The following is an 18,354-nucleotide window of genomic DNA, read 5'->3' as shown; positions in this document are numbered from 1 at the left end:
CAGAATGAAACTTCAATTATTCTAGTGGAGACATGCCTATTAGTATTATCTCCAAGTGCCTCATGTCCTAAATAGTTCCAACAGATGCGGCTCGGTAATGATGCCATATACAATGCATGCGATCATTAATGTCTCAAATAGACAACCGCTATACGTAACAAATTTCTTGAAGAGCATTGAATCAGTGAAGAGGAAACTTGGTATTTTTTACTCAACTGTATTGGATCTCAAAAAACTAGTTGAAAACCAAATTTATACATCAATATTAGCTCCTTCACATTACTACGTTTATTAGTGACCAACTGATGAATAATAATATTATACAGAGCGATTTATTGTTGACGACTACAAATGACAATTAAAAATGATGACTTAAAGAGTGGAGGATGAAGAACACTCACCCAAGGAAAAGAAATAGATGGCATCCTATCTTCCAGACATCAGGTTGACTAGCGATTGGTTCGCAAAGGTGCCCATGTCCCAGTCTTCGGTCGCCGAAGATAGTGTCATCAACGATACTACTATTTGTCTCATACTTGGCCTCTGCTGGGGATTTTCTTGAGTGCAACACTTTGCGAGCCAGGCCATCTAGAGTAAATGAAGAGACCATAAATGAACCTACTGTTTTAAGAGATAAAGCTTACATCAAACCCCTTCACCGTGAAGGGAGGCTTAAAATACCAAGTGGATAAATTTCCTTGTGCTAATGTTAAGGCATTCTAATTTATTATTCTATTTGTATTACTAACAAGTAGGTGTCACCTAAGTTGTAGTATGGTGGTAAGCCTATATTCAAGCAGGAGACTTGGGTTTGATCCCTGACAACAGCAATTTATGTTTATATCATTTGCATTAATCTTAAAGGTATCTGTTTGTACCTTCTTGTAAGCAGGTGTCATAGTTATATTTATTTAGGCACTATGGTTCCATTTAACTTGGCTACTATTTAAGCATTTCAGTTGCTCGGTGAAGGAAGGTTTCATCATATTATCCTATTTGAGTAGCTAGTTTCTCACCGCGAGAACGGAGTCAAGTGGATAGTCCTCACCAAGCCTCGGATCAACAAGCTTTTTCAGTTCTTCCTTTGGATCAGGTTTGCCAAGGGCTTCATCGAACTGCAGTATTTTGATGTAATGTAAATAAAATGTTTTTTTCTTAAAACTTCCTAATGATCAAAATATGGATGTTATGGATAAAATGCTTAGGGAAGTGGAATACAACCAGAGCAACCAATCCCCTTGATTCTGTAGCCGAGCTATCAGTTTTCACAATTGCATCTTTGGCTGAAATAAGTTCATAAAGAACAACTCCAAATGCATAGACATCCACCTTTGGAGAAACTTCACCATACTGTGCATATCTGCAAGATAAACCAGCCATTGCAAATTGTTTATTTCTACATTACATACACGAATATGCGGTCAAATTGATAATAAAAAACAGAAACCAGACTGTGTCATTCATTCCTAGAGATGAAAATAGTGAAAAGGAATATGTATCTCAAAGTAGAGAAAGGCTTCCATGCTTCTTACTCTGGAGGCATATAACCAAATGTACCAACAAGCCTTGTTTGCAAAGATGCACCTACTTCAGTAAGTTTTGCTAAACCAAAATCTGCAACCTTCAAAATACATGAATTATCAGCATTCGATGGGAGCATTTATCTTCCAATTCAACAAGGCTACCTTTGCTCGGAAGTTCTTGTTTATCAAAATATTAGGTGATTTAATATCACGATGTATATACACTGGAACTGTATGCTCATGGATATACTCCAGACCCCTGGCTGAATCAAGGGCAATTTGTACCCTTGTAAGCCATGGCAAAGGCTCTCTACCTACATGAAAATATATAAACATATGGCATGAAGGTATTTCATCAAGGAAAAAAACTCAAATTAATCAATTCAAGGTAGGTTTCGTGCTTTGAGTAGACTCTTTACCTAGCCCACGCAAATGCTCACTTAAGTTACCATTTTCAATGAACTCGTAAACAAGGAACAAGGAAACCTCAGTACAGTATCCAATCAAACGCACCTGCATAACATGACAACATATTCTAAAAAGTCAAATTATGGTGAAGGATTTAGTTTATAAAACTGAGAAGTATTCTATCCACTTAACAGTCCTAAATATGGTTTTAAATGTCGACCCGTGCAGGTCAACATAGGCGAAATTTATCATTCCGTTTGCTGACCGGTATAGCATCGTCAGGCATGGAGCCATGAGGTCCACTGCGACCTTGCGGCGGGTTGCGGGGTCGTGACGGCCAGTTTTTTTTTTATAAATAAAATAAAATATTACCTTTTTCATATTTTTTTCTTTCTTTTTTTTAATTTTTAAAAAATATATAATTTTTTTCCCATTCATCTAAGGTTAATTTTTTTCTTTCATGCTTCCATAAGGTAAATAGTAAAAAAAAGAAGCTAGAATACAAGTTATTAGAAAAGATAAAAACATATAATATAATTTCTAATCTTATAAAATATACTATTATTAATGAATTAAATTATTATATATATATATATTTAATTTAATTTTAAATTGATCAAAATAAATCTAAACTAAATCCAGTTTAAATCTACTTAATTATGTTATATTTACTTGGTGAACTTCATTAACACTAAATCAACTTTTACTCAAAAAAAAGATCAAATATTTCATGAGATATTATCAAATCTAACTAAAAATAAACATCTATAGTAATCAAATGTTAATAAAATATTTTTAATTAATATATTTTATATTTAAAAAATATCAAAACTATTCTGGCACCTCACAATATAGTATCAAAATCGTATCATTTCGGTCATAAACCGAAATTTTAGCACAGTTCGAAAGTTTAAACCTTGATCCTAAATATAAAAAATTTATAACTGATAAAGTAATGGTATGCAATCTTAGACTAACGTGGGATCAAATTCCAAAATATATGCTTTTGGGAAAATAATGATGTGTTCGACTGAATGATTCCCTGTGAATTCCCACAGGATTAACATTCAAATATTTGATTGCAAAAATAAACTTAAAATACTAAATCTCATCGAATTATGATTCTTAAAAACAATTATTCCTCCTCTATTTCATTCAACTAATACATATTTTTATTCAATTTAACCCTTCCAAAAATATCTATTATGAATATGGACCAGCACAACGAAAAAAAGTGATCAGGCATGCTAAGGCATAAGATGGACTAACAGAGTCAGATGAGCTAAACAAGCCTAGTGGGTTGAGCATGCTAGCTAAACCGGTTTGGTCGAGCACACCAATAATGTTGGGCATGGCAATGGTCTAGTAGGGCTAGGCAGATTGGTCATGCCAAATCGATTAATGGGGGCACTCATGTTGAGCAGACCTCTTAGGTTAGATGAGTCAATCAGCCAAGAGGGCACCTAACTAGCTTAGATCATGCTAGCTGCGCGAGTCAAACAAAATATTTCAGGTGGAGAATTTATTATTGTGAAAACAATCCCTTATATACTCTACATAAGATTCCTATTACTAACATAAGAATTGTTATTTTGAGTCTATTCCAATCCACGAACCAAACTAAGGTACTTAGTAAGTTCCTTGTCAATTTACTTTGGCAAACCATGTGCACAAGTCTTTAGCTTACCATGATTTAAAAATAACGATACAAGGTGGGGGCATTCCAAATTCACCTTTTTTCTTTTTAAAAAAAAATTCAAAAGATAAGAGTGAACCATAAGCCGTTAATTAGAAAAGGAGCATTTCAAATTCTACTTAAGTCAATGAGGTTATCTAAGAAAAAAAAATAGATCCGCCACCTTAGCGGCCCCCGTAAAGTTGGCCCCACTGGTATGGAGGGAGGTAAATTCAGATACACAGGCAGGAGGCATATGGTGGGATAAATTTTAAGTCATCAATTTTTGTGAGATTCAACCTCTGACTGATACATCAAAAATGTCATGCGTCTATCATCTGTGCTACTCCTAGCAACATGCTAGATAAAATAGAATATAAATAACAAGTAACTTAACTATTTCAACTATGTTGACAGGAAGTATCATGGGTTGGGTGGTAGAAACTTTTTTGTCAAAAAAAACAAAAATTTTAAACATATAGATAATCCTTGGTGAGGAAAAAAACTTGCTGAAGAGTTGACTGTATAACTGGAGAAACTATATAAGGTGAATGTTCTCATATTCAATATGATAGGTCAGGTTGGTAAAAACAGGAAAACAAACACATTCCAACATTTAAAAACATAAGAAAAGTGTAGTTGAGTAAAAATACTTTTGAAACATGGTTAATCTAGTCATACAGACCAATCAATAGGATTCATATATGATTGGATTCAGATGTATCCAGAAATTTTAATAAGGTCATGAAGCTAGAACCAATTGCTTTGATGAGGTATAAGTAGGGATTGAAATCTTGAACCGTTTCGCTCGAAACCGATAAAATTTTTTGTTCTACCAGCAGACCAGACCAGCACCGGCACCGACACAGCATTCCGACCGGGATGAGGCGTTGGCCGAGTCCAATAACGCCTCCGAAGGTGTCGCGCGGGCCCCAGTGCGTGGCCCGCGTGTGCCCCAGGTGTGTGGCCCACACATGCCCCGTCACGGTCGTGCACGGAATTTTTTAAAACTTAGATTTTAAACAGTGATTTTAATAATCAACTCCTAGTTATAGTTGGGATAATTTAAATAGATTTAATTAAAACATCTTAAATTATCCTATTTTTTGTTAAAAATATTTTATTTTTTATTTTTAAATATTTTTTAAAACCTCTTAAATATTTTATTTTTATTTTTAAATATTTTTTTTTTTTTTTTAGATCAAAATTTTATTTTTAGTTAATATATTTTATATTTTAAAAATATCGAAATTATATCACGACACGACACGACACGATACAGTACCGAAATTGTATCGTTCCGGTTTGGGACCGAAACCTCGACACAACTCGATATTTTAAACCTTGGATATAAGTATGACAACCGACAACCACTAAGGTTTCCAACTGTTGTTATAGCATGCGACAACCACTCTCGAGTCCTAACTATTTAGGGTTAGCTATATCAATTTTATCCAACCATTGGAATAAAATAAAAGCCAATTTCAGAAATTGATTTATATCAAAATACTTCCGCAAGATTTGGCAACAATCAGGATCCCCAAGTGAAAAAGATAACTCTTGAACTAGAAAATGGAAGACGAAAAAGGCCCAGCAAAATGTGTAATCCTGTCAACTCATGCTGTATAGAATAAATTAAAACTTACCAAATTCAAGTGATGGACATTTGTTAAGACTTTCAGTTCAGCAAGAAATTCATTAGTTGCCTGCATGTCCATTTTCTTGATTGCAGCTTTCTGCAGAAGGAAGATCAAAGATTAGGAGAGAAGGAAGAACAAGATAAATTGAGTAGAGGAAAAGAAAAGTGAACATTCTTTAGGTGCACTTATAGAGAAGTGATCTTAAGATAAAAACTTATTGGATACCGAGTTGCACTCTTAATAATCCAATGCCCATACTCAACTGGTAGGCTTTTCCCTTCAAAACTCCTTAACTGAGTACTGGAACATACTCAATTTCCTAAGCTATAGGCATTATTACACAAAGCTTTCCATGGAGGAGAATATCAGACAATCAGTCAGTGCCATTATGTAAAAGCAGTCTGAGAAATCTCTAATTCCCACCTCAAGATGTTTCTACTCACAACTAAAAAGTACATCTCTAATCTTGCAAGTTAAATGGAGGTTGGTCCAGTAGTCCAATTATTGATAGTATAGTGAAACATATATATAGTAGTTAATGAACTACTCTAAATAGTAAAAGTTGATCTCTCAAAGCTTTGTTATCATTTTTTTTCTAAAAAAAATAGATAGAGTGACTAATAGCTACTCTTTTCATTGAATCTGAACAGAGAAAAGACATTATAACCCAACACCTCCTCTTGGCATATTCTTCCCAAACACATTAGCCCCTTTCTGGTCCTTTCTATGAGAACATGGGGCAACTGGTACATCCTACAGGACCACATGACCCAAAGAAGAGCTAGACGAAACCTGAGCATAATACTCAAGGCTCATAATCATCTCTCAATACAGGAACAGTTTTGCTATAGGTACCTGCACCCTCCAGCATTTGTTATCATGATCATTAGAGAATCTAGTAGCTGTGTTATAGGAAAAAAAAACCAAATAAAGTGGTATAAATAAAATAATCTGACTTGGTTTGGTTGGTGGGTGTCGCCCCACAACCTAGGGGATCCATTGATAAAAGCAGTTCAAATTCAATGGTATTGTAATTGCATCATGCAGCTAACCTCTCCTCTAAGCTCCGCATAATAAACAATTCCAAAGCCACCCCCTCCAATTTTATTTGTCAGGCCAAAATCATTGGTAGCAATAGCAAGCTCGTCATAAGGGAATTCCACAGATCTGTCAACAGTAATGCCGGCAAATGGGGAACTATCCACACGGGATGTAACTCCTGCACTGTATATTGAAGCTTCAGCTTCAAAAAGAAAAAGGGTGTGTTAGCGACCAACAAAGTATTATGACCATACATTCTGAAGCAAACATAGAAATAATGAATTAATGGTCTTCATTGCAAAGGAGTTTAGAAAGTTTTTCCAAGGTGGATAATCCAAAATCTAGAGACCTGAGTTCCTTTCAGGATATTCAAATGTGATCATTCACAATCCAAACATAAACTAATCTCACCCATATTCATTTGACAGAAAGATTCCAATTGAGGCAAGCTGACCGAACTCATACTGATTCAAATAAGCCATAGCCCTTCCATTAAGATTACAATATTTAATTATAATAATGGCTGAAGTATAAACTTAACTATGAATGCTAACACTAGTTTTAACCTTACTAATTTTTTATCACCATTAAATGGAAATGGAAAATACATTGATTAGTTCTGGTAAGTTAACACTGATTTTATCTTTTATGGCCAATTTCTTATAGAGGAAGGATCAGCAAAAGGAAATGCTTATTCCCCACCATTTCTTAGGGAAAAATTGGCAGAATGGAAGCAATGTGCTGGGAAATGTATGTGCAGCACATGCACATATGGCTTCTGCCCAAATCAAGCAAAAGAGATACTATGCACGCTTTGACCAGAGTCAAAATCTTACCAAAAACATTTTTTAAATATGATAATAAATTAATTTTTTACACTTTTAAACAATAGATTTTGTGAATCTAAACTTTCATGCCATCTTTCTTTACTTGCAAGGAATCACAAATTAGGGAAAATTTTCTCTATTCATTTCGGCAAACTTTTTGTAATACCTACTTTCTTTCCCAAGCTATTTCCCCTCAATGTAGGAGACTAGCCCTAAAGTGATGGCATCTGATTGGTGGTCTTAGCAAAGAAAAAATAGTATGTACTTGAGCTATTGTTTCAGCTATTCTTGCTAAATTATTTTCATCACTAATTCCTTTTCTTCCTATGTTTTTACAATAAAATGCTCATCAGTACAAATCTCTGCTACTTCTGTTTGAAACTTCATCACTGCCTTTTATAAGGAGAATCCTTATATTTGATCAGAAGTTCAGAACAAGATGAATTATGTCAAAACCCTTTCAGACTTCTGCAACATATTATTGTTTGTAAAGAGAGTTCGATGATTGCATTAGCTGCATCTCTGTCTAATCATTATCCAACTGTGGTATGTAGATTTGGGATCTTGACAAGAGGCCCAGAGGTACCAATAAATACTCCTTTGTATGCAGTCCCTAATTTATGTATCAATAATGTGCCATAGATGTCTCAGTACATATAACATATAGGGTAGACATCTTGTCACGATTGGGCATTCCATACCTAACCGCATCCATTTCCTATTTTGTTTGCATTCAAGTCCCCAAAGAGTGACACATGGCAACAGCCTTTCAGGCAGCACACTCTATGATGCCATATTATGCATTAACCAAGAATTGATTTTTTCAGTTATCATAGTAAGCGTAAGGTGAAACAAACATTCCTTTATTTTCTATTTTTTTAAAAAAATCATTGTTCTGCCATAAAAAAATGAATGAGTTCAAGAAAGTAGAAAACACCAAAAACTCTCAATTTCCAATTCTAATGTAGTCTCAATATAAAATTATGGCGGGCGTGTAGCATAAGATACCTTCTGCTGGTGACAGGAACGAGGCTTTCTTTGTCTTCTTTCTCCTTTGATGATATATGTATAAACAAATTCCCAATAGTAATGCAACAATTACAGCTACAATAATCCCAGCAATAGCACCCCCAGAAATTCCTGTCGATTTTCACAACAGCAACAATAACCTCCACATGAGTTAGTAATCCAAGGAGATTTACTTTTCCATGACAGATTTATACCCTTCTGCTATAAAGATAAAAAATCTTTAAGGTAGAACAGCTAAGAAGACCTATAACCTGCACTGAATAGCAAAGTAGTGCAAAATTTGTATTAGATTACATTTACAACATTGAAAGTTACTACTGGTGAACATCACTATTTACCTTGAGGAAAGAGGGCGATAGCTTCCAGTTGGGTCTGCAAAATCAAGTAACAAATATTATAGTCAGTATAATGAAATGAAAAAAAACAAAGAATGATAAGAGCCTGCTACTCTGGAAAAGCAGATGTACAAAATGAAACACAGTTACACAGTTCATTAAAGTCAGTGGTATGGTTTGAGATGAGCTGCTCCAACAGCCCAATTTCCAGCAGGGTCCAATAAGCTATATCCCAGTGCACTGAAAACCCTATGTTTGGCAGATGTGCTCAATAGGCTGTGAATTGTCTTACTGCCAGAGCACCCTAGACTTTGGAGCTTAAGAGGCACATTTGAGAGCATATAGTGGCTGTGAGAAACAAAAATACCTGTAGAAAAAGAAATGTTCTCCTTGTGGAGAGCTTTGTGGTTGTCCAAAGAGCACTTGAAGTGAGGTTTTCCACTTTTCTCAACCAATGACGGAGAGAAGTCTAGGGTTGACCAAGAGGGACATTATATAGGTTGTATGAGGTGGCATTGTTTTCTCTAATTTTTCTTGTATTATTGTTCATAAATTATAGTGTTGAATTCTACCCATCTTAAATTTCTCTTGTTTTGTTCCTGTGTGTTTGTCATACTAAGGAGATGCAGATTTCAACATATACCCTTGTGGCTTTTAGCATGTTTTTGAGGTTGTGATGAATATGCACATGAGGGTTGTGAATTTTTTATCTAAGAGAATTATGGATCCTAGGAGATGCTTTAAAGAGCATATAAAGATTATGGAAAACCAAGAGGCTTCTAGAGAAAAATATACTTTCTTCCCATAGAGAGCTTTTGTATGTATGAGGAACACTAGAATTAAGGTTTTTCACCTTCTTCATCCTAAGAGGCACCTTAATGAAGTATTTTGCCTATTTTTCTAATATTATTGCTCTCATGTTATATAGACTTAGATTCATGGACTTCATAATGTAGGCTAACACTGAACCATATTAATTTGCTTTTGTTCTCTTTTTATAGGAATGTGCTGTTCTACCAAGGGTTACAAAATTACACTGTGGCCTTGTGGTGAAGATTATTCTGCAACATAGATATGCTAAATTTGGACTTATAGGTATGTGATTTGAGGCAGTAGGATCTCATAAGTGATGTTAAAGCAGTCTTCAACTCCACATAGTGGTACTAAAGACACACAATCCCATCAAGTAATGCCACTCGAGCAGTCATGAAGTTTCCACTAATTGAGTCAGTTCCTTGTTGAGGTTTAGCAGATTGACAATCCGCATACATAATCTGGATTCCGTTATTATTGTCACTATTACCAGGGATATGTACTCAAACACTGAACTTACTAAATCTCATCAACTCCTATGAAACTATAGAGGACCTAAAATCTTAGGCCTCATTCACTATAAATTAGGAAATATAATCAAAGATTCTTAGAAAAGCTTTTCTTCTTAGGAGGAATACCCTATTATTCATAAAACAAGTTTGGTAAATCCAAGAAATAGGTATATTGCAGAGATACTTAGTTTAGTTTCCAACACCATTAAATTGATACCTTAATCACAGCAAAACCATAATCATGATAGCATCTCTGATATAGGTTCTTTAATACCGCCACCTCATGAGATTTATAATCTTTTCAAATCTCAGAGCACGCTAACCAAACATGGATTTTATTCCATCACATAAATAAAACTCTCAGACTGTAAATGATGCAGTAATATCGTGCAGTGAAGTCGTAGGATGCAGGGTAAGTGATAAAGTCAACTAGGCAAACATTTTTTAAAAAAAATTGATAAAAATTTATCCACTTTCTTGCTCGAGCGAAGTTACTGAATCAGAATCCAATTTTCTCCCAACATGAAAAGGGCTCACCTATGGTTGGTATAAACACCGTTCCGGAAGTGAAACTTGATCCAGGGTTATAACTCTGCAGCAAACTCTCCTGCGAGGTGAAATTGTAAGCGGCGGCTATGGATGACAGGTTCTCCCCCTGGCGGATCGGGTAAGTCTCGAACAGGCCGTAGGCACTCGACACCGCCCTATCTCCACAAGAGCAATTGACAATCACATTGAGGTCCACCCCAGCCGGCACGTTATTCTCTGGAAAGCTGTTGAAATGGGCGAGCGCAGCAACCGTGGTCAGGTTGCCGTACACGTTGCTGGCGATGGTTGTGTAGGTATCCCCCGAGATGACGCGGTAGGAGAAATTGTGGCCTAGAAATTCGCCATTGATGCAGTCGCAGCTGAAGAAGACATGCAGTCGGCTATCACTCAGGATGCTGTTGAGGTCACGGACGTTGGGGTTGTAAGGTCCGAGAGCGTTGAAGTCGGAGATGCCGAAGAGTAGTGCGATGTAGCTGGCGTTGACGTTGGGGGTTACGTAGTAGGCCCCGAGGGCGAGGCTGCAGCCGCTCCGGCAGGCGGATTCCGACGAGGGAAGGAAGGGGGCGAAGGCGAGGACGAGGAGAAATCCTAGCGAGCGCAAAGGCGCCATCTAGGAATGGACCTGGAGGAGGACAACAGGGCCGATCGGAAACCCTAGCGAGCTTCCATGGCGACGCTGCACTGCTGCTTCCCGTGGACAGAGAGAAAGAGAGCGTGAGACGCAAGCACGAAAGTCGTCAGCGGAAGTGGAGTCGTCGGTTGAAATATTTTAAACCTGACGAATGAGAAACTGCCACGTACAGAGGGTGAAATCATTAGCTTGGTCCGGTGGAGCACGGCAACGGATTTCTCACGCTGGCGCGTCCTTTGGTTCGGCGGTCAAACGAAGTTAGTTGCCTTGACTGGTAAGCGGAGATTAGTACCAACATTAACTCGGACACAAGGGCCCCATGCCCCAGCACCAGTTATAAAAGGGTAAGCAAGTAATGTATAGTGTCGGGTTCTATCTACTTTTCAAAATATACTTCTCATTCTAACTGAGGAGGTAAAGTATTTTTTGAAAACAAAAATCGTAAAATACGCGGTTGCTAAATTGGGCTAAAATAATATAATAATTTTAGACTAAAAATAAATAATATATATATATATACATCTTTTTAACTAAATTGTTAAAGAGTTTATTTAATGTGTATTAATTTGGATCAATTTGGATTTATTTTATTTTATACCTTAGCAATTAGAATAACATTAAAAAATTTTAAAAATTTTTAAATATATTAGAATATTTTTTATAATTTTTTAATAAAAATAATAAAAGGTTACTTTTATTTTTTATATTTTAAAAAATATTTAAAAATTTAATATTTTTTTATGATTTCTGAGACGTTAGAATCTTCTTCGTTGACTTTTATATATATATATATATCGTAAATTGATTCAATATTTAAAAAAAAATTAAAGTTGATATTTAAAATTAAAAATTTAAAAATTTAGAGATAGATTTTATGCAAATTTAATTTTCAATTCTTGCATAAAAGAAATAAGAATTATAAAAAATAATTTTGATAATAAGTATCCATGGATTATCTATAAATGAGTAATTAGGATAATTTTTTCTATGTAAAAAAAATGGAATCCGCTACCTCACGTAGTCCGCTTCCTCATCATCTACGAGGAAGTAAATTGAGAAACTGCAATTGGTCATAATGGAGAAAAGTATTATCTCGACTTCGACTTCTACAACTTTACTTCATCGTAATCAACTCAATTGTTCTTGGGAGCATAATTAAAATAATCAAACTTTATATATATATTAGATTTGATATTCTGCGTGACTTCCTTATGCGCGCCCGTGAGCGCCACGCGATCCACCGTCCATCACGCGATCGTGCGCCAGATCTGACCAAATGCGGATCCAAATGCGGGAAATGTACAATGTTCCGCCCCAACCCCCGCCGTTGTCGGCCGCCCTCGCCGTGCCGTTCGGCTACCACCGGCTACCGACACAGGCGTGATCGACGCACCGCTCGCCGACGCATCGGGTCGATGTCATATTCTGATCGGATTGTGGCGGGAATCCGACGTAATTTGGTCAGAACGCGGGCGACAGTGGCACACGCGGTTTCCGACCAAATCGCGGTCGGATTCTAGCCAAATCGCGATTGGATTTCGACCGTGATTTGGCTGGAAACCGACGCGTGCCACTACCGACCGCGTTCTAGCCAAATTACGTTGGATTCCGACCACAATCCGATCAGAATCCGACATCGGCCGACGCGCCGGCGAACGGCGTCGTCGATCGCGCCCAACGGCGATGAGTCGGCGGGCGACGGACAGCGTGCGCGACAGCCGACCTGGCCGGACTTGCGCGGCAACGGCGATGGATCGACTGTGTCGCTCACGGAGTCGCGCAGCACGGGTCGTGCAGAATATCAAATATATATATATATATATATATATATTATGTTATTTAGTATATTCGTCTATAAATAATTTGTGAGTATTTTTAGTGATATTTTTATTTTTATTTTTTTAAAAAAATTAAGATTGAATGGGATTGAATGTTTAGATTAAAGAAAATAAAAAAAATTAATACGGTTCACGGATTGCAGTACATATTTCCTTTTACTATCATAAATACTATCGTTTATTTTTTTTTTAAATAAAACACACTATTTTTCCACCAGGACGGGTTCAATTAGGCGTTACAAGCACAGGTCGCACATGGCGGCGGAGGCGGAGGCCAGCGTGAGGAAGCGGAAGGCCGGCGAAGATGCCGACCCCGGCAGCGGCAGCGGCGTTGACGTCGAAGCAGTTGACTCGGCAACGCCGGAGCCGCCCTCGACGGTGGAGATTCCCAAATCATCGGACGATACGACCTTCAATTCCAACCCTAACCCTAGCGAAAGCTTCCTCTTCGAGGACGAATACGGATACTCCTGTTCGTGCGTCGACGATGGTGACATCATGAAGCAGTACACCGATATTCGCGCTGTGGAGGCGGCCAAGATCCCTTACCTCGGTGACAAGGTAGATCGACCTCTCTCGACCATATTGACCTCGGCTTGCTTCTTTCAACTTTTGACTTTGGATTTGTACATCATGTCATTCTTCTTATTTATTTCATAATTTTAGCTTTTTAAAGTATGGTTGTGTATCTGTTGACATTATGGGAAAGAACATTACCTTTCTTGGGAAAGGAATTCTCTTTTTAGGAGAGCATCTGGAATGCAATTCCTTACTTTCTTATTAACTTGAAATTGACTTCCACAAAGGTAAAATTTTTGCTATATCTTTCTTGCGATAAACTGGGCAGTTGAGAACTGCATTTATAGTAATGAACTTTTTTTCCCCTTCTAAGCTGTGCCACATGATACTGGAAAGCTTTGCAGTTGAATCAATATCACTACTATGGCCTTTTAACCTAGCTATGGATCTTTATACCCGGGCCTTTTGAATACAGAATGGTTTTGTGGTTTTTATTTCCAAGGAAAAATGAAACATGAAGAAATTTGTAACACTTAGGTAGCTTGCTAAGTTGACTTGAGAGTTTTTATCCAATCCAGACCCTATTGTGTGGCCTTCTACTACTATTCTTCTCCACCTAATCTCTTACCCATATCCAAGAGGAGATGGCTAGTCGGTTCCTGTAACTTTCTAGAATACCTACAATTATGCTACATCTTCTAAATCTCAGTCCTGGAAAAATTAGCCGTGGCATTTAGATCAGAAGGCTGGGGTTTACTTGGATGAACTACTACTTATCTAGCAGGGGGGGAGGAGAGAGTGAGGAAAAATATCATAAAATTCTATACAAGCGATCCATGATTATATGATCTTCTCCCTCACCTCCATCTCCCTCCTATTTTTCTGCCTAAGTAAATCATGCCAAATTGTACATAAAACAGAAACATGGTTCGCATTTTGAATGCCGTCAAAGTCACGTGATTTTTTTTTAATTTTAATTTGTGTAGCCCACAAACCCGCCAATGCCAGTCCCAAGCCCGGATGAAAAGGGTGAGGGTTGTGTGTTAGGTTGTCAACGTTGACTTTTTTTAATGAATTTGTGTAGCCCACAAAATTGACTAGAGTATTAAATTAATACCACTACGTGATAAACATAATTTTCTTGTATTGCGCAACTACATTCACCATCCTGTAAGTGGCTTATCTTTTTCTAATTTCACAGGAACCCCTTTCCTCATTGGCTGCTGAGTTTCAATCTGGTAGTCCCATTCTTCAGGAAAAGATTAAGGTTTAAGTCGAGATGATATTTAACAATTTTGGTGTTAAAGTATTTTCTTTGCACAAACTTTTTCCGAATATATGATTTCACTTGCAGCTCTTGGGCGAACAATATGCTGCAATACGACGAACACGAGGAGATGGAAATTGCTTCTATCGAGGTTTTATGTATTCTTACCTGGTAAATTTATGGTTCAATGGGCATTGTAATTGCTGTGTCCTAATTTCTGTGCATTAGTCAGTGATATATTTAAGATGTAAAACCAGGAGCATATCCTTGATACACAAGACAAGGCTGAAGTCGATCGCGTTCTTTCAAATATTGAACAGTGTAGGAAGACATTACAGTTCCTTGGTTATGCAGATTTTACTTTTGAGGACTTCTTCTCAGTAAGTTTTGTTACTTTTGATATTGGCTTGTGACATATAATTTCCTGCTCCAGGCATGTGATTAATAAGCTAATTGCACTAAAGCAAATGGTGATTACTAGTATTATTCTCATTTTTCATCTCAGATCTAATGGTGCACATCTCAAGACTGAGTGCTTTCATGAATTCTTTGTCTTCTCATTCAGACCTCCTTATTTTGTTGTAAACAACTAAACATCTGTCTTCCATCTTTTTAACCAAGGGATCATGAATAACCATGTGGCTTTTGAAAGATAGATCTTGCAGATGCAAATGTGTTGGCAGTACATTTTATGTAATTTTGAACAATTATGATCTACCACAAATTGTTTCTTTTGTTAACTCAGGGATTTTCCTTTTCTCCCTTATAGGTAGATTTTGCAAATGCAAACACATCCATTTAAACTTGCAACTAGCATTAGTAGCATTTGGCTTAACTGTGAATGGGCTTGGAGTTTGATGGCCATTTAAAGACAACAAAACTGTTGCAAATAGTCTATTTCTGCAGATGCTATTTGCAATTGACCAAATAATTCAAAAGTGTTAGACCTTTATGATATGGATTACTCTTTGGAAGTTTTCTATTGTCGCTTTGAATTCTAGCGAAGGATATGCTTAGAGCTATCACAATGCATTATGGAAATAGGATAACTACAATAATTTATATTTTTATTTATTTTATTCATCCTTGGATGATTTTTTTCCCTATTTGATCGACTGTCCTTTGCAGCTCAGCTCTTTGATGGGCTGTGTCATCTTTCTTATGGTATATTTGGTTCATAGGAGTACCTATTCAATTCCAAATGGGTTTTGATCAAATAGCTATTCTTATGTTCAATATAAAGGATAGATTTGGATTATGCTAGAATAATTTTTATTTTTAGTACAACTTAGTTATTTATTCCTCACATTAACCTAAGTAATTGTTAATCTGAGCTTTCTGGTGGAAACTATCCCTATATTCAACACAAAGAGAAATCTCAGTATTCAAAATACTGACAAAATATTTTTGATTTTTAATACAGCTTAGTTGTTCCTCTCATTAACCTAAAGTGATAGTTAAGCTGACCTATCAGATTTGTTATTTTCCAAAATATCTTTCTGAAGTTATCCATCTCTAGTATATTGTTTACTTGTTCCAGTGAACCAACAATAGGAATGAGAACAGGCTTATTTCTATTTTCATTACTACTATTCTCCATTCACCAAGAATAACTATTCTTTTATTGTCATTTGATGAACTAGATATGGTGTTAGATTTTCAGTATCATCAACACAATGTTAATACAAGACCTAGAAGAAATTAAGCTTCATTGGCAATGATTCTAACTGAATCTGTTCTCCTGACTGCTTACTTTAGCTACTAGCTTATTTATGTGTGATGATTGCTTTCAATGCATTCATCCGTGGCCTTTATCATGTTTACTTAGCTTGTTTGAGTACCTTTAATGAACACAAATTAAGCCTTTGCTGGGCTCGATGATATAACCATCTGGGCTTGATAACATAGCCTAGAAGAAAAATACTCTTTATCCTGAAGCTATTCTGATACTGTATCAGATATTCATTGAGCAGCTAGAAAGTGTTCTGCAAGGAAGTGAAACCTCCATAAGGTATAACAACTTGTTATGTATTTGCCACCAACTAACAATATCTTATCATGTTAACCATTGAGCATACTGTATATCAGCGCAACTAACATGCTTGTCTTGCATATTAAGTCATGAAGAGCTTCTAAAGAGGAGCCGTGATCAATCAATCTCAGATTATGGTAAGATAAACTTCATCCTGTTTAATTCAACCTTATCCTTTACAGTATAATTTCGTCTAATGTTATTTCCTGTTCAGTCGTTATGTTCTTTAGATTTGTAACTGCCGGTGAAATACGCAGACGGGCAGAATTCTTTGAGCCATTTGTTGCTGGGTTGTCCAATATGAGTGTCAATCAGGTTGGTTCTGATTTCTGATCATAGATGTATTTCCTAAATGGGTTTATTTGTTATGGATCTTCATAATATTTGTTATGGATTTCATTTATGGGTTTTATCGTTTACAGTTCGTCAAAGCTTCTGTGGAGCCGATGGGGGAGGAAAGTGACCATGTGCACATTATAGCTCTATCTGATGCCTTAGGCGTGCCTATTCGCGTTGTCTACCTTGATCGAAGCTCATGCGATTCGAGTTCTCCAACCATAAACCATCACGACTTCATCCCTTCGTCATCATCGTCGTCATCGTCTGCGTCTGATCACCCGACAAAACCAGTGACCTTGCTGTATCGGCCAGGTCACTACGATATTCTGTACCCTAATTAAATTCAAGTCGGGTTCTTTCTTTGCAGAGTCGGTGTGTGAGTTTAACTGAAAATTGTTATTCGACTTCCTGATCATTGACTTGCACTCACCACCTTTCTATAGTTCGGCACTAGTTGCTCGTAATTGTGATTTGTCATCCATTGTGCTTCGTAATGCACCTTGTGTTTTCGTAGCAAGGCTTTTGTGCCGTAGGGTTTTGGTTTGCAGTGCTTTAGGGTTTTCAATAACAGTTCTTGTCGCCGTTTTTAAACCCGGACTAAATTAGCCGGTACAATCTATTAGGCAATTGATCGAGAGTAAGGCAGATCTAAAACAATAGTTTTTTTTTTCTCCACCATTTTCTTTGTTTTTCTTTAGAACTGTCGTTGCTTTCAATCGCTGCTTTTGTTCCCTTGCTAATCCTGTCTTTTTTTTTTAGGGGTGTAATCGAACTGATCCGAGCTAAACAGTAAGAGGTTCGAGCTCGAGTTCAGTTCGTTTTTCGTAAGTTTAAGTTGGGTTCGAGTTTTAATTTTTAAGTTCGAGTTCGAGTTCGGTTCGTAATGAAATTAAATAGTTCATGAACGGCTTGAGTTCGATTCGAAAATAATTCGTTTAAAAGTTAATCGAGTTTGGCTCGTTAAACGAATATGTTCGCGAACTCATGAATCAAATACTGTTAAGTTCGAGCTCGATTCGATAATATTTTTAAGCTTAAAATCAGGTTCGAGTTTAGTTTGTTAATTTAATCGAACGAATTCAAATGAATTTTTTTTCGAATCGAGATTCGAATAGTTCATGAGCCGTTTGGTTCGTTTAGATCCCTAATTTTGTGTGTGTGCATGTGTTTTTTATATTTTTTTTAATGTTTGTTCTAAAATTTGAGAAAATAAAATTTCATTAGCCAGCTTATCCTATTAAATTAAGAAAGGCTCATGCATGTTTCGGAGCATAGCTGAGTTGGTTACGACGCAGCAGAGTTGCAGAAGAGGACAAAACTTCGAATTCTGGCGAAGTCAGGCAATACTCCTAATCAATTACAATTTCTCGATCATC

At 36.7% G+C, this 18,354-nt stretch overlaps 1 protein-coding gene and 1 pseudogene across 1 annotated transcript; one reads left to right on the top strand and one right to left on the bottom strand.

The window, feature by feature from the left end:
• Window positions 1-208: 208 nt before the first annotated feature.
• Window positions 209-11,076, bottom strand: LOC141813961 (chitin elicitor receptor kinase 1-like; annotated as a pseudogene).
• A 1,977-nt stretch (window positions 11,077-13,053) lies between these two features.
• On the top strand, window positions 13,054-17,393 carry LOC141814041 (OVARIAN TUMOR DOMAIN-containing deubiquitinating enzyme 1). The gene is made up of 8 exons (XM_074702041.1): window positions 13,054-13,382; window positions 14,542-14,607; window positions 14,695-14,778; window positions 14,865-14,987; window positions 16,566-16,618; window positions 16,727-16,776; window positions 16,854-16,954; window positions 17,062-17,393. The coding sequence occupies exons 1-8, from the start codon at window positions 13,077-13,079 to the stop codon at window positions 17,317-17,319; spliced, it is 1,041 nt and encodes a 346-aa protein (XP_074558142.1). The 5' UTR covers window positions 13,054-13,076; the 3' UTR covers window positions 17,320-17,393.
• The last annotated feature ends 961 nt before the right edge of the window (window positions 17,394-18,354 follow it).

The sequence above is a fragment of the Curcuma longa genome, chromosome 20, assembly GCF_044706935.1.
Source record: "Curcuma longa cultivar G26 ecotype Majalengka, Jawa Barat chromosome 20, ITB_CL_G26_1.1, whole genome shotgun sequence".
In the NCBI taxonomy this organism is placed as follows: Eukaryota; Viridiplantae; Streptophyta; class Magnoliopsida; order Zingiberales; family Zingiberaceae; genus Curcuma; species Curcuma longa.
This window is presented reverse-complemented; position numbering and strand designations above follow the sequence as displayed.